The sequence below is a fragment of the Equus caballus genome, chromosome 21 (assembly GCF_041296265.1).
Source record: "Equus caballus isolate H_3958 breed thoroughbred chromosome 21, TB-T2T, whole genome shotgun sequence".
Taxonomy (NCBI): Eukaryota; Metazoa; Chordata; class Mammalia; order Perissodactyla; family Equidae; genus Equus; species Equus caballus.
The window spans coordinates 18,440,691-18,463,801 of NC_091704.1; the positions used below are offsets into that span (position 1 = coordinate 18,440,691).

A 23,111-nucleotide genomic window follows, 5' to 3' on the forward strand; every position below is an offset into this window, starting at 1 on the left:
CCGGACCAGACTTCATTTCTCTGCCAGTATCCGCCACTCTGGGCTTCCCTCCGTCCCTGCAACGGCTGCACGCCTGGCAGGAAAGGGTTAAGTCCGCCTGCACCCACCGGCCAATGGTTGCGTGCAGCGCCTTCGCGGTGCCTCCTGATTGGCGGGCACGCAGAGTGGGCGGGGGGGCCGCCCTCGGCCCAGGGATGCACTTAAAAGGCCGTGGCGGCGGTGGCCCTCTGCGCACCAGCTCACCTCCGCCATGAGCGGCGCAGCGGGCCCGGACCCGGAGGAGGCGCCCGAGGAGCAGCGTTTCCTAAGGTCAGCCGGGAAGGGGACGTCGGAGACTGCGTGGCTGGGATGTGGCCCGGGAGTCCGGGGACCCGAGGCAGGGGCATGGCCGGGATGGGACCCGGGGGAATCCGAGGCCCACCCTGCGTTTCGCTGGAGAGACTAACCCTGCCTCCGCCAACGCCCCCGAAGCTGCGTTGTCTGGGAGACTGCATCCGCGGCAGGCCCGCCCCTCATGAATTATTCATCACCAATAGCCACCGCCCCGCCCCCCCCCCCCCCCCCCCCCCCCCCCCCCGCCCCGCAACCCAACCCTGGCCCGCATCCCCTTTCCATCTCTCCCAGGGACCCTGGAGCACCCGCCCTTCCTTCCCCATCTGGCAAGAGCTGAGCTCTTTTAACTCTTGACTCAAACATTCACACCTCCCTTGGTGGTCCCCCTGCCACTATCCCCTTGTCCAGAGAAGGAAACTGAGGCCTGGGGAGGGAAGCCACTGGCTGAGCCAGCGCTAGGGCAAGTTTTGAACATATGGACCACTTGCCAGCGGGCTGATGAATTTGGGGTCGGAACTGGCAGCTGTGGCTGTGTCTCCCACCTCGTCCTGAGTCATCCTCCTGTGTCCTCTAAGCTTGTGTGACATGGGACCCCAAGCAGGGCTGTGGACCTCACTGTACACAGATTCATTTAGAAGCCCCTTGTGCAACCACCTGCCTCCTGTCCACTCAGCCCCCATTCTCAGGGCAGTATGTCCAGTGACTAGCTGATGCCCAGACTCAGCCTGGAGACCCAGCAACATCCTAGGCAGGGGGAGAAGAATGTTTTAGAAGCTGGAACTGTGACTTCACCTGGCGTGGGGGACAGCAAGGCCAGTTGTGTGGGGCCTCAAATGGCAACTGAGGAATGAAGGGGTGCTGTCAGGTGGGTAGGAGGGGAACACAGCGAGCAAGGGGAGAGGAGGCAGCGAGGCTGGAGACATGATGGGGGGCATGGAGGCGGGATGAGGAATGTGAATATTCTCTGAGGGCTGGGGAGCCATAAGAAGCTTTGGGATGGGGAGTGATGTGATCTCGTGTTCAAGTTTTCAAAGCCCCCATGTCGCGTGTCGAGGAGTTTGGGGGGCATGAAACTGCTGTAGGCAGCCAGGTGAACAGTGATGGCAGGCTGGTGGGCAGAGGCGTGAGGGTGGAGAAAAGCAGAGGGAGCTGAGAGAGCAGGGAGGGTCTGGCACAGGCACCCTGCCCTCAGGGCTTCACCTCCAAAAGAGCCCCTCCCCTACTTAGGGCCCTCCTTGCCCCCTCCCAGAAGCATTCTGGGAGTGTCAGTCCCAGTTCCCTTTGAAACCAGATCACCTCAGCCCTTCTGGGGCTGGCGGCCAAATCCTTGGGCCTTGAAGCCCCTCTCGTCTGGGGGCTGAGATTGGGAGAAGCAAGAGGCACCCTCATAACTGAGCCCCTCACCCCCAGTCTCACAACTGCCTGAGTCTCCCTCCCCCACCAGCTCAAATTTCCTGCTGCCCCCACCCCCAGGCTCCAAGCCTGGACCACCTTCTAGCCACGAGTCCCCATTACCACTCTAATGACCACTTAGGCAAGAAGATGATGTTTCAAAGGCCAAACCTTTGGGACAGAGGAAGAACAGGAGGAATGGATACTCTCCCACTCTCCTCCCTCCCTCGTGTGGGGGCAGCAGCCAGAGCTGTCACAAGATGAAGGTGGAGGAATGAGCCACATTCCTGAACGTGCACCTTCTCCAACCTTCTTTCCTGGGAGGTGGGCCGGGCTGCCCTGGGGGCGGTCTTCATCTGATTCCACCGTGAGCTCCTTTCCCCCACCTGGTCCTTCAGCCTCTTCCAACGTAGGTGGAAGAAAAGCCCAGAGTGGAATCTGGCTCTGGTTGCTGAGGTGACTCAGGGCATGTGGCCGCCCTGTCCTAAGCCTCCATCTCCCCCATCTGCATGGGCCCCCAAAGTGTCTTCCTGACCCAGTTTCTCAGTCTTGCTTGCTCTGCTTCAGCCACACCAACCTCTCTTCTGTCCCTTGAGCCTGCCAAACTCATTCCCACCACAGGGCCTTGGCCCTCACTGTTATTGCAACCTGGATTACCTCCCACAGTGCTCTAGACCTCCTCCTCCAGGAAGCCCTCCCCGACCCCCTATCCCACAGCAGTCCTCACACCCCATCTCTGTTCCTCCTGCTGCCTGGCCTGATCATGCTGCAAAATTGGCTGGAAAGTTGTGGTCTCCTGCTCACAGAATTGAGGAAGGGAACCTCAGGATTCATCCCACCAAATCTCTGCTTCTCCTTCTCTGGTCACATGCTGTGGCTCTGGAGATGGACACCAAGGGTGGAAGTCCTGGTTTTCCCACTTGCTTCCTGCATGACCCTGGGCAAGCAACTTAGCTTCTCTGAGCTGTTGGGTGTTCTTCCAACTCCTCTGGGCCAGGTTCTATCATAATCATCATTGTTACACTCTCTAGAGTCTGCTGAGCTAGGGGCAGGTGCTGTTCCCCAGCAGGAAGGGGTCCTGCCTAGGAGAAGCTGGCATCAGGTCTTAGACCCTGCCCAGCTGCCCCAACCCCTGACTTGGGTGAGGAGCATCTTCTGATCCTCAATGCCAGCTCTCCCTCTCTGCAGCCACCAAGCCGGTGCCCTTTGGAAGCCATCTAGGCCAGGGCCAGCTTGGTCTTGGCACTTAGAAGGGCCCAACACTTGGTTTAATCTGCTGTCACTACCTTAAAATTCTTAATAATTTTTGAACAAGGGGCCCCACATTTTCATTTTGCACTGGGCCTGGCAAATCATATAACCTGTCCTGCCTTCACTTTGCAAAGGAGGAAGCAAGGTTCAGAGAGATGAGATAGACCCAGTAACTCAGCGAGTTGGTGGCAGAGCTTTACCTCAAGCAGAGGCCACAACTATAACTGTCCTTGAAGAAGGGTCACCAATGGATCTCAGAGCTGTGGGCCCCACATCCACCCTCCTAAGTGAGCCATCAATCCCCTCTGCAACCTTCAAAACCCACTTCCCCAGCCACCCTTCGTCCAGTCTACCCACTCCAGCGTCCTGAAGCTCGCTCAATGGTTTCCATTTCCTGAAATCCGTCCATCGCGCCCATCAAAGTCCTTCACGCTGCATTCCGCTTTCTGGGTTCCTCCCGCCTTCCCGGCTGGGGGCGTCAGTGTCACGCTCTGTCTCCCACGCTTTGGGGCAATAGAACCAACATGCGCCGCCACGCGCTTCTTCGACCACCAGAGGGCGCCCGTACCTCAGGTTTTGGCTCAAACCGCCCGCTGCTTAGGCTTCTGTTCAACCGCGTGCGCGTTGAGTGGGGAAACTGAGGGAGGATCCCCGGCTCTGGGCTGCGGAAGCTGCACGAGGGTGGCTCGGAACCTCGGTGGAACATTTCTGGCTCCATCTGAGTCTCTGTCTCTAGGTCCTTTCTCCATCTCTCTGTGTCTCTGAGGTTCTCTCCCCACTCTGTCCCCCAGCGCCGCGGAGGCGGCTGCTCTGGAGCGGGAGCTGCTGGAGGATTATCGCTTTGGGCGGCAGCAGCTGGTGGAGTTGTGCGGCCATGCTAGTGCCGTGGCTGTGACCAAGGTACCTGACTTCTCACCCTCAACCTTGACCCCAATAAGATGGCCAGCCTACCAGAGCCAAGGCTAGCTGCATGACCACCATGGCTAGGATGGGCTTGTCCTCAGGAACCCTCTTTGCTTGGGGCCACCTCAGCGCATCACTCAGATGGGGAAACTGAGGCCCAGAGAGGATCATCAATGGGACAGGCCAGGGTGACATTGAGCATCAGGGCAGAGACAGGGTCCCCAGAGATGTGAGGCTGGGGAGCAGAGACTGAGCCATCGCAGGGACAGGTCTGGGGCCCTTGAGGTGCAGACTTGACTGCTTGTGTCTGCCACCTCCTGAGTCTCAGGCACAGGGGACATCAGCTCCCACAGTCTGAGCACCCCCCAAACGACCCTGTGCCACAGGTGGGGAAATTGAGGCCCAGAGGCTGGGAGGGGCTGCCCAGGGCCCCAGGGGGTGGGAAGCAGAGCTGTATCCAGCTTTGGGGCAAACCTGCAGCCCTCGAGGGACCTCCAAGAGACTCATGCTATCCAGGGTTTCCAGCCATGTTGCCATACCATGCAGGGCCTCAGTTTCATCCTCTCAAGAAAGGGTTATAAATTGACTCCAGTTAAACTCCCGCCTGACCCTTCGTGACCAACTGTCCGGTTTTTGCCCTGAAAACCCTGCTTCCGTCCAGGAGCCCCTCGGTCCCAGCCACCCAGACGCTATCACTCTCCCTCACTTGCGTGTGGGACTCGGCTCTGGGCCTGGTGTGGTGGGGGCACAGGCATCATCAGGGTTGGGCAGGGCCTCGCTGAGACCTTGGAGTGGAGACTCAAAAAAGGGAATAACTTCCCCTCTGTGTAGTTGGAAGTTAGAACCTGGCTGGGCCCCCCTGCACACCCCCCTGCCCCCCCAGCCACCTCACATGCCTGGCAGCCATTGTAACTCCCATTTGATGGAGGCAAAATTGAGGCTGGGAGAGGAGAGGGGGCCGAGGCGACGCAGAGTCAGGGCAGGGCTGGGTCTGGAACACCGGGACTCTTACCTCCTGTGTTAAAGAGAGACACACAGGCCCACAGAGACACAGAGAGTCTGAGAGAGAGAGACTGACAAAGAGAAAAACAGAGACGAAGACAGAGAGAGACTAGATGGAAAGGGACGGCTGAGAGATGGAGAGACAAGGTATGGCAGGTTGGAAAAGTACCCTCCTCCCTTCCTTCCCCCCGCCAATTTGGGGCCTCCAGGAGGGACTGAGTCCTGGAAACATGGGCGGGGGAGGGGCAGCCACTGCGGTGGAAAAAGGTGGAAGAATGTCTGCAATTTGGGCCGAGAATAAACAAACCACAGTCTGGGCGCCAGGCGGTGGCAGGAGGCACGTTTTCCTGGTCAGGCTTGGCAGAGCCTGAGGCAAGGACTCTGCATCTCCAATGAGGAAACTGAGGCCCCAAGAGGCCCCACCCCTCACCCAGAACCCCGCCTAGGATGCCTCTGTTTCTGTCCTATCCTCTTGCCTCCCAGGCCCAAGTCCCAACCCTTCCTCTACTCCAGGGCTCAGTTTCCCCACTGGAGCAAGAAAGAATTCTGAGCCCTGTGCCTTTGACTTTGTTCTGCCTCCTGCTAGGTGTTCCCCTTGCCTGCTCTCTCTCGGAAGCAGAGGATGGTGCTGGTTGTGTGCGGCCCGGAGCAGAACGGTGCAGTGGGGCTGGTCTGTGCCCGGCACCTGCGGGTGTTTGTGAGTAGCATGCATGCCCTTCGCCTCCCAGGGTCACCCCTGACCCCGTCCCAGAATTGCTTCCTCCTCTTGATAGTGTCCCGGGGAACATTGAGGCTGGAAAGGTTACAGGATATCCCCACTGTTTGCCCCAGGCAGGGTCTGCTACCTGGTACCCAGGTCTGAGGTCTAGGCCCCAAGGGGAGCCTGGGAGGGTTCCCAGTGCAGACTCCTTCCTGCCCACCCCCGCAGGAGTACGAACCGACCATCTTCTACCCTACACGCTCCCTGGACCCGCTGCACCGGGACCTGACTACCCAGTGTGAGAAGATGGACATCCCCTTCCTGTCTTATCTGCCCACGGAGGTCAGCGTTCCGTGGCAACTGGGATGGGAGGTGGGGGACGGTGCCCTAAGGCTGCCCCCTGACCCTGCCTGCCATCCCAGGTACAGCTCATCAACAATGCCTACGGGCTGGTGGTGGACGCCGTGCTTGGCCCCGGTGTGGAGCCGGGCGAGGTCGGGGGCCCCTGCACGCGTGCGCTGGCCACACTCAAGCTGTTGTCCATCCCCCTCGTGAGCCTGGACATTCCCTCAGGCATGCCAGGTGGAGGGGGCACATCGGGGCCTGGGGGGCTTGGGTGGGGGCCCCCGTACTCTGTCTTCCGGTAGCCCTGCCCACTCTGAGCCTCACTTGCCCCAGTGTGGATGGCTCGTGCACTCTGGGTGAGGCTGAGGGTCACGTCCATCCCTCAGATGAGGAAGACTGAGGCTGCTGCCCAGGTGACCCCGAGTTCCCTCCCCCCCACACCCAGCCCAGTGTGCCCGCTGCCCACCCTGGCCCAGTCGCCTGGGCAGACGTGAGCTCACTCGGCAAAAGCCTCGCCTGTCCTGGCTGCCGCCCCATGCCTGCTGGAACCATTAGGCAACGGGCAGACGGAACAAACAGCCGCTGGCCAGCCGGACCCTCCACGGGGGTGGCCAGACTCAGGGGGATGTCCTTCAGCTTGCAAGACCCCAGGGCCATCCCAGTAGGGTGCTGCAGAGCAGAGGGGTTGGCTATGAGGAGGTGGGCTGTCTGGTCTGAGGGTGGAAGCTAGGGTAATGGAAGGAAGGATTAAAGTCAGAGGGTGGAGGCTTTTAGTTAGTGGCCCCAGACTCGGGCCAGAGGCAGGACAGAAGGCAAGGCCCCTGGTCTGAAGGAGGAGGCTCATCTGAGAGGTGGCAGAGGCTATGGCCCAATGAGGGAGGGGGTGGGGTCCTGCTAAGTCAAAAGGCAAGATCTAGTCTGAGGGTGAGGGCAGGGATGTCAGGTCACAGGGAAAAGGCTCTAGACACAGGAGGATGGACAGATGCTCAAATTGAGTGAAGAAGGGGCACATCCCATCAGAGGCAAGAACCTGGGGCAAAGAGACAAGTCTGATGGGGGAGGCTTGCCTGAGGATGGAGGCAAGTCTGTCCTCTGAGTGGAGAGTGGGGATCTGGTCCGGGGGTCGGGGAGAAGGCTGGCTGGGGAGTCTGGGTGAGAATAGGTGCTAGTCTAAGTGGGGAAGCTCGGGGTTGGTCAGGAAGCGGATATGGGGACAGGCCGCTGGTCAGAAGGCAGAGGCATAGGTCTGACTGGGAAAGGGCAGCAGGTGGAAATGATGTAATCTGAAGGCAGAGACTGAGTCAGACGGAGGAGGAAGATTAGGCAGCAGGATGGGAGCACGGTAAGAAAAGTATGAGGGTAGAGGCTGTGGTCAGAGGGAGAGCGAAATGCCTTCCAAGGAGGGGGAGAGACTGGTCTGAGGGCGGAGGCTCAGTTCTATGGGGAGGCAGGTATGACCAAGACTCCCTTGCAGAAAGCAGAGGCTGCGTCTGACGGGGGGAAGAGGGAAGTGGGTGGTGGCGCGGCAGGACTCTCATCCCAGGGCAAGCACCCCTCCCAGCTCCCGATCCGCCTCCCCCTCCTCCCTCAGGCTGGGACGCGGAGACCGGCGGCGACGCCGAGGACGGGCTGCGGCCGGACGTGCTGGTGTTGCTGGCGGCGCCCAAGCGCTGCGCCGGCCGCTTCTCCGGGCGCCACCACTTCGTGGCCGGCAGGTTCGTGCCCGACGACGTGCGCCGCAAGTTCGCGCTGCGCCTGCCGGGCTACACCGGCACCGACTGCGTGGCGGCGCTCTGAGCCCGCGCCCCCGCGGCCGGACCCGCGCCAATAAACAGCCGTCCGCCGCCACCTCGCCTCCGCGTCCTCTGTGCGCCGGGCCCGCGCTGGGCGCGCAAACTCGGGGTGGGGGGTCCTTCCCACCGGCCCCCGGCGGCCCAAGGCGGGAGAGCTAGAGGGTAGACACAGGGTGGGACTTCCCGCTGGCCTCCGAGAAAACTGGAGCCAGAAGAGTGGTGGGTAGGTAGATTCAGGGTGGGACTTCCAGCCTGCTCGGGGTAGGGGGGGCCTAAAACCAACTGGATCGAAGTCAGACTCGATGGAAGACTTCGAGCCGCCCAAAGGGCCGCCTAAAGCGCGAAGATTGGGGCAGCTTCAGGCTCGATTCCAAGAGGCACCTCCCGCAGGCAGCTTGGGACCCAACGTGGAGAGTGGAGGGTGGGCTGAGGGAGGGACTTCCAGCCGGCGACGGGGGAAGCAGGCCAGCCAGCCTGAGGGCGGAGGCACAGCCAGACTCACCGAGGGGGGCGACCCAGAGAGGTTGCTCGCACACCGAAGTCACCCAGGGCCGAGGAGGGTCTCTTGGACGGGGCGGGGCCTGGACGGGGCGGGGCCTGCGGTCGCGTTCGCCCCCACTCTCAGCCCCAGCGGCAGCCAGACCTGCAGGAGTCAGACCCGAGCGCGCCGCAGAGCCTAGACCCTTCCTCGGACGCTCAGACCCAGCCATGGCGTCGCTGCCGCCACTACTCTGCCTCTGTGTCGCTGCCGCGCACCTGGCGGGGACCCGAGGTGAGGCGCCCCCAGCCCCCAGCCCAGCCCAGCCCCCTAAGCGCCCCACCCTCTGGCAGCGAGCCTGGCATGCAGCCACGCCTGGAGAGACAGCCAAGGGACCCACTCGCTTCCCTAGACCTGGGTCCACTTCGCCAGCCCGGGGTTGAGGGAGGGGGCGACGAGGAGACGGAGCCTTGGAACCAACTAGGGCGGGGAGGGGTCCTCCTCTGCTCCCTGCCATCCTCGGAGAGACGATAGGCGCACCCAGAGTGGATCTGAACTTCAGGCTCCTCTGGGTTCCCGGGGAACGCTGGGCGCCGGTCTCAGCCCCAGTGTTTGGACCCCAAAGCACCTGGTCCTGGCTCCGGGATGAAGGGGTCAGAGCCGTCCCCTCTCACCTAACTCGTCCCCTCTTCCACACACACACCACTCAGAAAAGAAATTCCCATCTCTGGAACAATCGGCAGGGGAGCGGGGGTAGGGGGGTGGGGGGAGGCTGGGCCCATTTCTCACATGAGGAGACTGAGGCTCTGAGACGGAAGGGACCTGTCTGAGGTCATTGCCCAGTCCAGCTATCTCAAATAACTCGAGCCTAGAGCAGCCAGGCTAGATTCCAAGGACTTCCCATTGGCAGCTTGGGCCCCAAGTGCACGAATGGAAGGTAGACTGAGGGAGGGAATTCCAGTTGGTAAATGGATGAAGCGGAATGCAGCTCAACGTGAGGACAAAGGCACAGCCCACAGAACTCATGGCCGCTGAACACACCCAGGGAGAGAAGTGGATCTGGGGGAGCAGAGCGGACACAGACTTCCCCAGCCCAGGGAGTTGGGGCTGGGTCAGAGGGAGGGATGGGGCTGCCAGAGACTGAGGACGGAGGAAAGCCATGGGGAGGCTTCCTGGAGGAGGGGGTGCTGCAGTCCTTGGGATCAGCCAGAGCTGGGTTCTGGCTTCTAAGAGGCTGTTTTCTCCCCTGTGACATGGGGATGATCCTGGCAGCCCCTTGCATAAAAGGGGCGCAAAGTGGTCCCTATCAGCACATGTCCCTCCCCTCACTCCTCACCCCTTCCACAGGCACCATTTCCACTGAGGAGCCCACAGAAATTGCATGGGGCCTTGAGGGTCCATCGTTGCGCCCTGGCCAGCCCTCAGCAGCGCTGGAGGACTGGGAAGGTGAGTCAGCCTGGGTTCAGGTCCTGGGTCTGCCATGGACTTGCCGTGTGAGCTCTGGCTCGTGGGGCCACATGAGGAGAGGACGTAAACTGGCTGAAGAGACAGAGTCCCTGGACATGGCAGCCCCTCAAATGGTGCCCCAAGAGGTCTAAGTTTTAGGAGCTGGGAGGTGAGCATCCAGGCTGTTTGTCAAGGAGGAAACCGAGGTGGGGCGGGGTGGGTGGGACAACCTGCCCAGGTCAGTCAGGGAAGCAGGAGTTCTGGAACCTGGGTCTCTAGTTTCCCGGCTAGGAAGGTTGCTCTTGAGTCAGGAAGGGAGTGAGCACCTCCTTTCCTGGGTAGATGGAAGCAGGAGTTGACCTGTGGGAGGCTTTCTTCCCACCTGTGGCTTCAGTGAAACAGAGGTTGCCCTGTGGGTTCAGCGAGCAGAGAGCAAGGTCCCAGCTGGTGCTAACGGGGAGCAGCCAGGCAGCAGAAAGCCACAGCTAGGGCTGGTCTCAGGCTCCTCCTGCTGCCTTTGTATCTCTTCACACCTCAGGGGTTCTGAATTCTGAGGCCGGGGGCTGGGGAGACCTCAGCGTGCACTGATGCGCCAGCTCCGGCACTGGGCAGCAGAACTAGGACTGGTGCAAGGGGAGGCCAACGTTCCCGTGACCTCTTTACAGCTCCTTCTGCCCTAGAGGGCTCTGGTTCTGGGAGGGGTCGTGGGCAGGCTGAGCTACCCTGTGCTCCTGGAGGGCGGAGGGACCCGGCTTAGACAGCGGGTAAGGCCCTTACCAGGCAGACAGGGGTGGGCAGGCCACAGCCCGGGCCCCTGCATGCACTGATGGGGCCCGGCAGGCTGCGGCCCGGGTCCCAGCGCGTGCGGTGCCCACAGAGGCCAGCGAGTGGACGTCCTGGTTCAACGTGGACCATCCCGGCGGCGACGGAGACTTCGAGAGCCTGGCCGCCATTCGCTTCTATTACGGGCCGGCGCGCGTGTGCCCGCGGCCTTTGGCACTGGAGGCACGCACCACCGACTGGGCCCTGCCGTCTGCCGTCGGCGAGCGCGTGCACTTGAACCCCACGCGCGGTTTTTGGTGCCTCAACCGCGAGCAGCCGCGCGGCCGCCGCTGCTCCAACTACCATGTGCGCTTCCGCTGCCCGCTCGGTGAGGGCGGGGCCATGGGGGCGGGGGCCTTGTTGGTGGGCGGGGCTACGGAAAGGGCGGGACCGAGATAAGTGATGCTGGGGAGTGGGCAGGACCGGATTGGGGTGGGACTTTGGAAGGGAGGGGCTGGCAGGGATCCCCAGGAGCGCAGCTCCCTCTCGCTGCCCTCGTTTGCTCATCTGTAACAGCTCTGTTCTGTGGGGGCGTGTTTTGAGCCCCAAATATTTGCGAGGCGCGGGGAAAACAGCAGGGCTAACCTCGGGAGCTTATCTGAGGGGCGGGGCGGGACCTCAGCTGCCCCTTCGACAGGTGCGCCTGGGGGAACACTGATGGCGGCAGTGGGCAGGACTTCTCTCTGGAGTACCTGCCCTCGGAGGCACGTGGCGGGGGGCGTCCTTCAGTCTTGCACTGTCACCCGATTTCCAGGAGGCGCAGTCCCCAGGGTGGGCGGCCGCCTGACCCTCCCTCTCTGTCCTTCCCGCAGAGGCTGCGTGGGGCTCGTGGGGCCCGTGGGGTCCCTGTTCAGGGAGCTGCGGGCCAGGCCGTCGTCTGCGCCGCCGCCGCTGCTCAATCCCGGCTGGGGACGCGTGTCCCGGGCGTCCCCAGGAGGCGCAGAAGTGTGTGCGGCCTCCGTGCCCAGGTAGGAGGGGCGGAGCCTGAAGGAGAGGGTTGGGTAGAGGCGGGGCCTGGATGTGGAGGGGAGGGGCCTGTTGAGGGACGTCCCTAAAGGGGAGGGGCTAGTTGAGGTGGATGCTGACGGGGCGGGACTTGGCGGGAAGTGGCCCAGCTTTGGGTGCAGGGCCGGGGCCTGGAAAGCCTGAACTTGGTCCACATGGAGACTGGCCCTTCCCTTCTGGGCCCCCGGAGGAGCATTGGTGAACGTGTACATCTGGCTGGGAAGACGCCACAGGGGTCCTGTCCAGGAACGGGCAGATCTGAGGGGGGCACTTCCTCTGTGTGTACGGCCGAGTATGTGGATGTCCCGGTGGACGCGGACACAAAGAAGCCTGCTCACGCTCACTCGGGGTGCACACACGCGTGGCATTCGCAGCCCCGCCCGTCCCCTACGCCCACGCGGACACGCGCTCACACCCTGGCAGACACGATGCCCAGGCCCTCCCAGGGCCAGACATCAGGCCAGCCAGGAGGCGACTGGAAATTCCGATCCGGCCTGGGCTCCACAAACACGGTCTGGAGACCGGGCCGGCAGAGCCGGCAGCAGGGTGGGGGAGCACAGTGGCCAATGGGGTGGTGGGATCCCCACCCTGCCCCGCCTGGCTTTGCCCTCCGGCGCCTCTGCCCTGAAGTTTCCAGTGGAATTTTCCATTTTATGGAGAAACCGCGGGATTGGGAGGGGAGGGAGATGTTCTGGGCCCAAGACCCAGTCCCCCGCTGGGCCCCCAGCCCACGCCTGGACATTTTCTCTCATGCTGGGAGGAGTCTCTCTGCCTTGAGAGAGTCACCTCTCCTGTCCCCTCCTCCAGGGCATTTTCCTCACCCTTCTGCCCCAGGTCCCTCCCCTTAGCCCAGCCCTGACCACTGAGTCTCATGTCCCCCTCACACTAGGGGCTGCTCCAAGCCGTGTCATGCTGAGGGACACAAGAGTGGGGGTGTCTAGGTACCTTTGCTGAGTGACTGACAGAGTGGAAAGCCCTCCCCAGGAGGGAGTGAAGAAGCTTCTCTGCTCCTCTGTCTCCCTGTGTTCCTCCTCCCAGGGTGCAGCTCCAAAACGTGTGGGTGCCCTGACCACATCCTCCTGGGCTCAGTGGTCACCCCATCTGGCCGACCACTGCCAGGAGCCAGGGTCTTCCTGCGAGACTGGCCTGGCACTGTGGCCACCAGCGATGCCCATGGAACCTTCCGGATGCCTGGAGTCTGTGCCAGCAGCCGGGCCAATGTCAGTGCTCAAATGGATGGCTTCTCTGCAGGCATGGCCCAGGCCCAAGCCAATGGCTCCATATCTGCCGTGGTCACTGTTGTCCTTAATAAGTTGGGTAAGAGCCTCATGACAAGGAGGATGAGGGGGGCTGAGAAACTGAGGAGGAAATTCTGGGTGACACCAATCACTTGGGATGAGGTGATGCAGAGTGAGGTCATTGGGAGAAGAAATAAGATGTGAGACAGTCACTGGAGAAGGCGCAAGGTGAGACATGGAGTTGCAGAGGGAAGTGTTAAGATGGGGCACCATCTGGAGCAGATATGGGGTGAACTCGAAGGGGAGAGGGTCATCAGAAGAGGCACAGGTGAAATAGATCATCTCTGGAAGGGAAAGGATGGGCCCTACTCTTGGGAAGGGTCATTGGGAGAAGCTGGGATGGGGCAGGGCCCTGACCTTTGCCAACTTTGTCCCCAGAGAAGCCCTACCTGGTGAAGCACCCTGAGTCCCGAGTGCGAGAGGCTGGCCAGAACGTGACCTTCTGCTGCAAAGCCTCCGGCACCCCCATGCCCAAGAAATACTCCTGGTGAGTGCCCACCCCGTGCTCACGGGCCTCGCGCCCAGCTCTGGGCATGGACTGGATTCCCGTGATATGTGGTGCCTCAGAGACCTGAAGGAAGCTGCTCTGCAAACTCCTGGGGCTGTGTGTGGGGTGGGGGCGGGTGCAGTTCCCCCCCTGTGCCAAGGGTACCCATAGTGTTGCTCCTCCACCATGCAGGTTCCACAATGGGACCTTGCTGGACAGGCGAACACACAGGTACGGGGCCCATCTGGAGCTGCGGGGGCTGCGCCCGGACCAAGCAGGCACCTACCACTGCAAAGCGTGGAATGACGCGGGCGCCGTGCGCTCGGGCACTGCCCAGCTCACTGTGCTTGGTGAGCATCCTCGGCCCCCTAACCCTGAGCAAGCCCTGCCACCGAACTAAGTCCCGACTTTAGCTAAAACTCAACCCCAAACGGAGCCCCAATTTCAGACTGACCTCTGACCTCACTGAGTCTGATCCAAGGCCCCACTGAGCCTCTGGGTTGAACCCTTGACCCCAGTCCAGGCCCCCAACCTTGGGCTCAGTGGAGCCCTCCCCTTTACCCTGATCCGGCTGATTTCTTGCTCCCCAGACCCAGGCCAGCCTGCCTGCGACCCCAGGCCTCATGAGCACCTGATTAAACTCCCAGACGACTGCAGTCAGCCAGGCAGCAGCCCTGCCTACCTGGACGTGGGCCTCTGCCCCAACACCCTCTGCCCCAGCCGTGCAGGGTCAAGCCCTCGATGTGGGGATGTGGGCTCCCGCTGCTGCTCTGTGCGCCGCCTGGAGAGCAAGGAGATCCACTGCTCCAGCTACATCCTCCCGGTCAAGGTGGTAGCTGAGTGTGGCTGCCAGAAATGCCTGCCCCCTCGGGGGCTGGTCCGGGGACGTGTGGTGGCTGCTGACTCTGGGGAGCCCCTGCACTTCGCCCAAATCCTGCTGGGCCAGGAGCCCATAGGATTCACATCCTACCAGGGTGACTTCACTATCGAGGTGCCACCCTCCACCCAGCGGCTGGTGGTGACTTTCATGGACCCCAGGGGCGAGTTCATGGACACTATCAGGATCCTGCCTTTTGATCCTCGAGGTGCTGGTGTGTACCACGAGGTCAAGGCCATGCGAAAGAAAGCCCCAGTCATCTTAGATGCCACCCAGAGCAACACGATCCCACTCGGGGAGCTGGAAGACCAGGCCCCCTTGGGCGAGCTGGTCCTTCTGCCGGGAGCCTTCCGCAGAGCCAATGGTGAACCCTACTCGGGGGCTGTGGAGGCCCGGGTGACATTCGTGGACCCCCGAGATCTCACCTCTGCCACTGCCGCCCCCAGTGACCTGCGCTTCGTGGACAGCGACGGTGAGCTGGCGCCGCTGCGCACCTACGGAATGTTCGCGGTGGACCTCCGCGCCGCCGGCTCTGCGGAGCAGCTGCAGGCGGGGCCCGTGGCCGTGCGCGTGGCTGCAGGCCAGATCCACATGGCGGGGCACGTGGAGGCCCTCAAGTTGTGGTCCCTGAACCCCAACACGGGCTTGTGGGAGGAGGAGAGTGGCTTCCAGCGCCAGGGGTCAGCGGCCACTCGGGTCCGCCGGGAGGAGCGGGTCTTCCTGGTGGGCAACGTGGAAATCCGGGAGCGGCGTCTGTTCAACCTGGACGTGCCGGAGCGCCGCCGCTGCTTCGTGAAGGTGCGCGCCTACGCCAACGACAAATTCAACCCCAACGAGCAGGTGGAGGGCGTGGTGGTCACGCTGGTCAACCTGGAGCCCGCCCCCGGCTTCTCGGCCAACCCTCGGGCCTGGGGCCGCTTCGACAGCGCCGTCACCGGCCCCAATGGCGCCTGCCTCCCTGCCTTCTGCGACAGTGACTCGCCCGACGCCTACACGGCCCTGGTCACGGCCACCCTGGGCGGGGAGGAGCTGGAGCCCGCACCTTCCCGACCCCGCCCGCTCCCGGCCACTGTGGGGGTGGCCCAGCCCTACCTGGACAGGCTGGGTTACCGCCGCACCGACCACGACGACCCCGCCCTCAAACGAAACGGCTTCCGCATCAATCTGGCCAAACCCAGGCCTGGCGAATCCACTGAGGCCAACGGCCCCGTGTACCCGTGGCGCAGCCTGCGGGAGTGCCAGGCGGCCCCGGTGACGGCCAGCCACTTCCGCTTCGCGCGCGTGGAGGCGGACAGATACGAGTACAACGTGGTCCCATTCCGCGAGGGGGTGCCGGCCTCCTGGACCGGGGATCTCCTGTCCTGGTGGCCCAACCCACAGGAGTTCCGGGCCTGTTTCCTCAAGGTGAAGATCCAGGGTCCCCAGGAGTACATGGTCCGCTCCCACAATGCTGGGGGCAGCCACCCTCGCACCCAGGGCCAGCTCTATGGGCTCCGGGATGCCCGCAGCGTCCGGGACCCGGAGCGCTCTGGCATGTCGGCTGCCTGTGTGGAGTTCAAGTGCAGTGGGATGCTGTTCGACCAGCGACAGGTGGACAGAACACTGGTGACCATCATGCCCCAGGGCAGCTGCCGTCGCGTGGCTGTCAACGGGCTCCTGCAGGATTACTTGGCCCGGCACCCACCGCTAGCGCCGGCCGATGACCCTGCTGCCTTTTCCATGCTGGCCCCATTGGACCCTCTGGGTCACAACTACGGTGTCTACACAGTCACTGACCAGAGCCCAAGGCTGGCCAAAGAGATCGCCATTGGCCGCTGCTTTGATGGCTCCTCCGATGGCTTCTCTAGGGAGATGAAGGCTGAGGCTGGCACCGCCGTCACTTTCCAGTGCCAGGAGCCACTGGCTGGCCGGCCCAGCCTCTTCCAGAGGCTGCTGGAGTCCCCGGCGGTAGCGCTTGATGATATCCGCAGGGAGATGGGTGAGGTGGCCCGGGCACAAGCCCGAACCACGGGTCCACTCCGCACCCGCCGGGGCAGGGCCCGGCAGTGACCTGGGCCCCAGCTTCACTCCTCTGCCTTGCTCTGGGCTCCTCGGTCCCCAGAAGTCTTATCCCCTTCTCCAGACGCTCCCTCCCCAGGTTTCTGGGCCCCCTTTGCCCCCTGCCCAGAATTCAGAGTCAAGTCCGATGGTGGAAACGCCAGGTGTGACATGAAATGGAGTTTGCCCTGACTGTGGGAGCCAGCGTCCTGAGAGGCCATCGGGCAGGCGTCCGGCTGAGGCCCAGAGGGAATCGCTCCCAGCTCACGTGCCTGCCCTGATTGCATGTGTCTTTCGACCCTGATTTCAGATCTTCTGCCCCTTGGCATTTCTGGCCTTTGGCCTGAGCCCTCTCTGCATGTCGCTGAACTGGGTTCTTTATTGGGTCCTCTGCCCCAAGCTTTGCTCTTGGGGTTATTTATTGAAACAAAGCCTGTGAGGCTGGTCATGGGCGTGAGTGGGGGCTCCGGGCCCAGTGAAGGTCTGGGGCAGGGGCTTCTTGGCTCTGGGGCTGGGGGGCACAATTCTCACATGTTTGGTGCTTGGAGACCCCCTACCCAGGGGGGTCAGGGCAGGGAACCAATTAAAGATGCTTCATTTCCAACTCATGGTGTCAGTCTCAGAGGGCAAAGGATGAAGGCAGGGCTCCCGGACCCAGACGCACCTTGGCAGGTGGAAACAGGCCCGAAACACAAATAGTCATGAGTGTGCAAGGAGCTCTGGGGCCCCATGAGGCCCTGAATGCGTCTCAGGTGGGTGTGTGGGCCCCAGCTGATGCACACAGAAGTGTGTCTGTGACATGTGTGTGCAGAGCCCGCCTCTGAGTGGCCCGAGCCTGTGCTGCTCAAACCACTGAACACAGCGGGAGCTACTGCCCTGGCCTTCTTGCCGGCTCCCGCCTGGCTGTGTGCCCGGGGGCTGCAGCGGGTAGACAAGGGCCCCGGCAGGGGTGCATGCCACCAGCGGCAGGAATCGAGGCTGCCCTGGATTTCGTCAGCCGGGGCCACAGCTGCCCTGCCCTGGGCCCCACTCCACTAAGGCCTGGCCACGCCTTGGCCACGTAGTGACTGGGCTGTCCCAGGCCACGGTCCTGGGCCCTTTGACCTTGCCAGGACTCAGTCTGGAGGCGGCGGAGCCATCGCTTGCTCGTTCTCTATGTGGGAGCGGCCAGGTGAGTCCTCCTGGCACCCCGCTGGGCAGGCGCTGTTCCAACCACACTCTCATTTTACAGAGAGAAACTAAGACCCTAAAAAGAGAGGCAAGGGGCTACCTGGGCGCTGGAGTGAATCCGGGTATGAGCAGGGTCTTGCTGGATGGCCCAGCAGCCCCCTCGAGCACATGTGTGAGACTCCCATGGCCTGGAGACGCTGGCCCCAGAAGGCACTGATGTGACATTGCTGGGGGCCTGGAATAGGAGGTATTGTGCCTGGCTGATGGCCCCTGGGGAGGACTGATGGCAGGAGGTGGGGGTGCAGGGTGTCCCCTGAACCCAAGGCATGCTTGGGCCTTCTGTACACCCACTCTCTCACTTCCTCCTTGATCACCCACCTGTCCACTTGCCCACCTGCCAACCCCCCCATCTACCCTACCATCTGTCTGTCCAGCATTTAGAGGTGCCAACCGCAGAGGGCCTGGGCTTTCCCGCACAGACCCCAGCATACCTGTGGGGTCAGCACTCTGCCCTTGTGGCCCACTGGCTCTTGTCCATCTGACAACTCCCAACCTCGCCAGCCCTCCTGCCTTTGCTCAGGCCACTCCCTTCATGGGTACACCTTCCCCTGCCCAGGGGGCGGACTCGGGGGCCTGGAGGGTCAGGAAGAATCTGGCAAACCCAAGGGTATCAGCCCCTGTCTCTGAGGGTGGGCCCCCAGGCTCTGCTGGAGTCAAGGTTTGGGAGGACCCTGCTGCCAGCACCCCAGCCTCGCCCTGGAGAGGCTCTGAGGGACAAGAGAGGGGAGTTGCTTTGAGGCCCGTTGGGAGCCAGAGGGCATGTGCACTTATCCAGAACATACTGTGTCTACACCCCCAGCTGACAGGGAGACTCAGAGGAGCAAGCTCTCCATCCAAGGCAACCTGGACTTCGGGCCTGCCTGCTCCAGAGCCCTACTCAGGGCTGCCTGCTGGGGTCCTGGGGAGCAGCAGGCATGGGGGGCCTCCCCCTACAGCTGGCGGGCAAAGCTGGCTTCCAGGCGGAGGGTGATGAGGTGTCAGGCCCCATAGCCAAATACCTTTCATTGAGAAAGTGTTGGGGCCGTGGCTGCTGCCAGGCCTCGGCAGCTGGGTTTGGGCGGGCAGCTGGCCCCCCTTCCCTAGGGTGGGGCAGAGGTGGGTGGGCGTCATCCTGAAGTCCCGTCCCAGCTACTGCGGCCGGGCCAGGAATGAGCAGGGGCTCCTGGGGGGCAGCGGGCCAGGGAGGGCGTTCCTGGCAGAGGGCACAGCCCAAGCAAACAGTTGGCACAGGCAGGGCAGCGGCTCAGCACCTCCTGACCCTGCTGACAGCTCGTCAAGAGGGCAGCGTTTGGCCCCAACATCCAGATGAGGAAACTGAGGCTCTAAGAGAAGGAAGCCAGCACCCTGAGCTGACAGCCCTGTGCCTCTTGACGCTGCCCTGGGACCCCACTGTAGCCACGCAGCCAAGAGAGCCGCCCCCTCCCTCCTGGAACGCTGGCCATTTGTCCCTCAGTAAATCCATTGCTCTCCCCACAAACTGGGGCTGTCAGACCACAGCCCCTCAACCTGGGGGCAGTGAGGGGCATGAGGATCCCCAGAGACCCTGGCTTCAGCCACCCTGGGGTCAGCTCAGGGCACAAGGAGGCCCCTGGTCCCACCCACAGCATTTTAGACTTTTATAATTTTAGAACCAGGGGTTCTTAAAATTCCTAGCACCACGCGTGGGAGAAAAATCTTGGAACAATGCTTAAAACAAGAGTTTTAAAACTGCAGAATCCTAGAGGAGGAAGATAAAAATGGACACACATTGAGCACTGACCGGATGCAAGCCCTCCCTTCTCCCCCAAGGCCCAACTCACTTGAAGGTCATGTAATGTATGTGATGTTGGGACTTAAAATAGGCTTTTAGGGAGGGTGATTTTCACACACACAATTCCCATTTCATAGCTGAAGGGACTTGTCCAGAGTCACACAGCAAACAGGGACACCATGGGCTCAGGGGAAGGGCAATGTTTCCCAGAGAAGGAGACAGAGGTGCTGGGTCTTGAAGGATGTGTAGGAGTTTACCAGGTGGGCGAGGCAGGAAGGGCATTTCAGGCAGCTGGAAAGGTATATGTGAAGGCTGGAGGAGGGACACCTTGGGAGGGCATGGAGAGCAGCAGCAGCAGAAGAAGAGAGACATGCAGGGGAGGTGAACAGGGCCTTGAATGCTGAGCAAGGAGCCTGAGTTTTCATGGGGTGCTGAAGGAGGTGCTGGAAGAGAGGAAGGTCACACCATTTCTTGGAACAAAGACTCCCCTGGAGCTGGTGCAGGATTCAGCTTGTTGGAAAACATTTCTTTTATGGAACTGGGGTTTGCTCTCTCTCACGCGGCAGCCCTCGCAGGGTCCAAACCCTGCAGCCCAGCACCCCCTCTCCCCCGGCTGCCTCCTGTCCTGGCTGAACATTGCTGGCTCCTCCACCAGGGCCTCGTGGACCTGGCGCGGCCACCCACCACTTCCCCAGCCCCGTCTGTCTCTCTCATCAGCCCTCGGAGTTGGGTATGACCCAGACTCAGACCCCGAAGACTGGAGCCAGCCTGGCGGGGTGACCTGGCTTCAGTCAGGTAAGGGGAATGCTCGGGCTTCGATGATGGAAACACAGGCAGGGGGCCAGCAGAAAAAGAGCAGGCCAGGTGAATGCTGATGTCCCGCTGCCTGACCTCTCCCGGGGTAGGGGCTGAGACCAGACCCAGGGCCTGGGGAGGTGGGTCTGGGCAGGTAGGAGGGAGGAGACTCCAGGCATGAGGGGAGCAACAGACACCATCATTCTGGGGTGGATGCAGAGGAACACCCACTGCCCCGCCCAGGTCACAGTCACCATGCAGCACTGCAGATGTGGCACATGGAGCCAGACGTCCTCGTCCTCAGTCCTGAGGTCACATCGTCCTCGTCATGCCCTGTCCCCATCCTCCCCAGACACTCCCTCCCACACAACTGGGGCCACCTTCTTCTCACACATTTGGCTATACTGTCCCTCTCAATTGCAGCCCCACATGCAGTCATCCCCCAAGGTGCACGTGGCTGGACATGCTGGACACATCGGACACACCGGACACTGTCCTGTCCCTCGCAGCTGCATGGGTGGCCGCATTCCCTACACCTGGGTCACGTGGTGACACGTGCAGCTGAGGGCACCCGTGCGCTGTGGAGCATAGACACACCCACAGTTGCCCTATGCTGCCCCACATTTGGAGTTACACTGACCCCCAGATGCCCAGACTGTCAGAGTCAGGGCTGAGTCTAACACCTTGTGATCCCCACAAATTCAGTCCCACCAAGCACGCCGGGACTACAGCCGGGCACACACGTCACCTCCCACCCTCCTGGGGCCCTGGGGGGGTGGGCGTGGGTTGGGGCCGGGGGCTGGGGGCGGCCCTCAAGGTCCCAGCTGCTTTTCCTGGGAAGTCCTGAATCCCTTCCTGCTGACTCAGCTCTGGCGGCAGGCCGGCCGCGTGCTGCCAAACCTCAGGTATGTCCTCGAAGGCTGTCTGGTGGGGCTGCCGTGGAGGCTGGCGGTGAAGGGGGCTCCCACTCAGGACTCAGCCCTCCCTGGCCCTGGCCTCCCCGCTTGCCCCAGATGGAGCTTGAACATACATGGTGGAGCTCGAGGCCTGGTGCCAGCACGGTGGAGGCTGAGGCCGGCTGCTCACACCCCCAGTTCTTCCCGGCTGAGGGTCTGGGGACAAATGAGCTCCAGCCGAGCTGGGCTCCCTCATAAAGAGGCCCTGCTCAGCATACTCTCCTTGCCTCGTAAAGATGCCACTGTCTTGGGTGGTCTGTGGGGAGTAGGCCTGGCTGCCCATTCTGGGGCCCAGCACAGGGAAGGGGACACACACACACACACGTGCACACACGTGCTCCTATGTGATGTCTACATGCGGACCTGTGGGTACAGATATGCTGGATTATGCTCAGGCTCAGCCCTGGAGTGATGCTCCCACAGCCACATTCTGAAGAGGGAGGCAGAGCCAGGCACGGATACCCCAGCCTGTGGGGTCAGGCTTGGGCCAGTGGGAGGGCCCACAGCTGGAAAAACTCAGAGAAGGGCCCAGGAAAGGCTTTCAGGAGGAGAGGGCATTTGATATGGGTTTCAAAGGGTGAATAAAAGTTTGCCAAACCAAGATCAGATGTCCAAAGGTCTTGAAAGCTGGTTTTAGACTTTAGTTTTCGTCTCTGAGGATTTTGAGCAGGGGAGGGACACGGTCAGACAAACCTCAACTCACTGCCTCTTCTTGAGGAGCCAGCGTCTGTCCTCAAGAACTTGCAGTCACAGGCAGGGGGCAGAGCCAGACCCAGTAGGGAGGCGCAGAAGAGACAGGGGGTCTGTGCAGCACCTGCTGTGTGTGGGGCCGGATCCTGTAACAATGACTGAGGGCAGCCTGTATGGTCATCTCCGTTCTACAGCTGAGGAAGGCGAGGCAGGGAGAGGAGAGCGCCTAGCCCAGGGGCGCACAGGGAGGCAGGACTGTTCACAGCCAGCCCTGGCTTTGACCTTCAGTTGTGGCTGCTGACCCAGTGCCAAGCTGACCCTAAAGTTTGAAGGCCAGAATGGTGAGGCTTGAACAGGTCAGCTTTGTTGAGGGTCGTGTCTTTGCTTGTGGGGTCCTGGCTGGGGAAGGAGGTCGCTGCTCACGGGACACACAAGCTCCCCCTGGGCCTCGTCACAAGATCGCCCCCCACCCTTTGTCATTTGGCTGCTGAGTGGCCTTAATGGGGGGCTTCTAGGCAAAGGGATGTCCGACTAGGGGCGTGGGGTGCTTCTCCAGACTTGCTGGGAAGCCAAGGCCATGGGCTTGCTGTCTGGCCCAGCTGAACACAAACACTTGGAAGCGGCTGAACCCAACGGAATCTAGGTTGTGGTCAGGCCGTGGCTGAAGAAGCCACTGGAAAAACACGCCGTCCACGGGGCCAGGCCCAGCTTACGTTTCACCAGGCAGGAGTGGCCTGCCTGGTGTCCAGAGCTAAGGAATGTCCACTCTCCAGCCCTTTGAACCCGCTGTCTGACTGGGGAATCCAGCCTCTGGGTGGTGCCCCACCTCCGTCTCCTGTCCTCAGGCTATGACCTGCCTCCTAATGTGTCCTTGGAGAATCAGGCCTCTTGGCTTGGCTTCCTGATCCAACTGCTGTTGGAAACCTCTTGTCTGCTTGCATGCCCCTGACGATGGGGAGCTTACCCCTTTATGACTGTCATACCCGGCAGCCAGGAACCTATAATTGGGTTGATTTCCTACAGGAAGCTCTGGCTCCCTTGATGGTATGGAGGGGAGGTGAGCGCAGCCTGAATGCTCCATATCCCACACTCCTCTGCAGGTCTAGCCCCTTCCTAGGCCTCTGGCCCCCCAACCCCCAGGCCCTTTGGGCTCAGCGTGAACCAAATGGACCTGTGTCTCTCCCCAAAATGTGCTCTTCACCCCGTGGCCATATTTCAGCGCCATCTGTCTGTCCACCTGTCCTGAGCCACACGAGCTGGGCAGGTGGCCCCCACATCCACTGAGCGCCTGGATGTTGAAGCACTTTACCTGCATCTCTTCACTGACCCCTTCCATTTAGGCTGGTCTTGTATTGCCCCACTTTACAGATGAGGAAACTGAGGCTCAGAGGGTTTACTTGGCCTCCTGGGGTCACAGGGACAGATTCTGGAAGTAGGAGCCTGTCCCCTGCTGGTGCCAAGATAGGGGCCTGGGTGACCTTGTCGTTTGGGTTGGGGCGGCCCCTGGAGGCCAAAGGGGGA

General features: G+C 61.8%; 2 protein-coding genes across 7 annotated transcripts; both read left to right on the forward strand.

Annotated features, from left to right (window-relative positions):
- The first annotated feature begins 142 nt into the window (after window positions 1-142).
- YJEFN3 (YjeF N-terminal domain containing 3) lies at window positions 143-7,878 on the forward strand. 6 transcript variants are annotated; one of them, XM_005604153.4, is made up of 6 exons: window positions 151-309; window positions 3,768-3,876; window positions 5,468-5,578; window positions 5,810-5,923; window positions 6,004-6,163; window positions 7,518-7,774. In XM_005604153.4, the coding sequence occupies exons 1-6, from the start codon at window positions 251-253 to the stop codon at window positions 7,721-7,723; spliced, it is 759 nt and encodes a 252-aa protein (XP_005604210.2). In that variant the 5' UTR covers window positions 151-250; the 3' UTR covers window positions 7,724-7,774. The 6 variants fall into 6 exon arrangements, with proteins under 6 accessions (XP_023481320.1, XP_005604210.2, XP_001500926.3 ...); XM_001500876.6 differs by having other exon boundaries at window positions 6,004-6,154; XM_023625552.2 differs by lacking the exon at window positions 6,004-6,163 and having other exon boundaries at window positions 143-309; window positions 5,810-6,003; window positions 7,518-7,878.
- A 142-nt stretch (window positions 7,879-8,020) lies between these two features.
- Window positions 8,021-16,773, forward strand: CILP2 (cartilage intermediate layer protein 2). Its single transcript, XM_001915556.5, has 8 exons — window positions 8,021-8,491; window positions 9,545-9,643; window positions 10,521-10,793; window positions 11,278-11,433; window positions 12,509-12,787; window positions 13,147-13,255; window positions 13,448-13,605; window positions 13,846-16,773. Exons 1-8 carry the CDS (start codon window positions 8,428-8,430, stop codon window positions 16,179-16,181), a joined length of 3,474 nt encoding a protein of 1,157 aa, XP_001915591.1. The 5' UTR covers window positions 8,021-8,427; the 3' UTR covers window positions 16,182-16,773.
- The last annotated feature ends 6,338 nt before the right edge of the window (window positions 16,774-23,111 follow it).

Coding starts and splice junctions, on each gene's coding strand:
- YJEFN3 (XM_023625552.2), top strand. CDS start 251: ATGAGCGGCGCAGCGGGCCCGGACCCGGAGGAGGCGCCCGAGGAGCAG. Junction 5,579..5,809: donor CCCGGCACCTGCGGGTGTTT/GTGAGTAGCATG, acceptor CCACCCCCGCAG/GAGTACGAACCGACCATCTT. Junction 6,004..7,517: donor GACCCTGCCTGCCATCCCAG/GTACAGCTCATC, acceptor CTCCTCCCTCAG/GCTGGGACGCGGAGACCGGC.
- CILP2 (XM_001915556.5), top strand. CDS start 8,428: ATGGCGTCGCTGCCGCCACTACTCTGCCTCTGTGTCGCTGCCGCGCAC. Junction 9,644..10,520: donor AGCGCTGGAGGACTGGGAAG/GTGAGTCAGCCT, acceptor CGGTGCCCACAG/AGGCCAGCGAGTGGACGTCC. Junction 11,434..12,508: donor TGTGCGGCCTCCGTGCCCAG/GTAGGAGGGGCG, acceptor TCCTCCTCCCAG/GGTGCAGCTCCAAAACGTGT.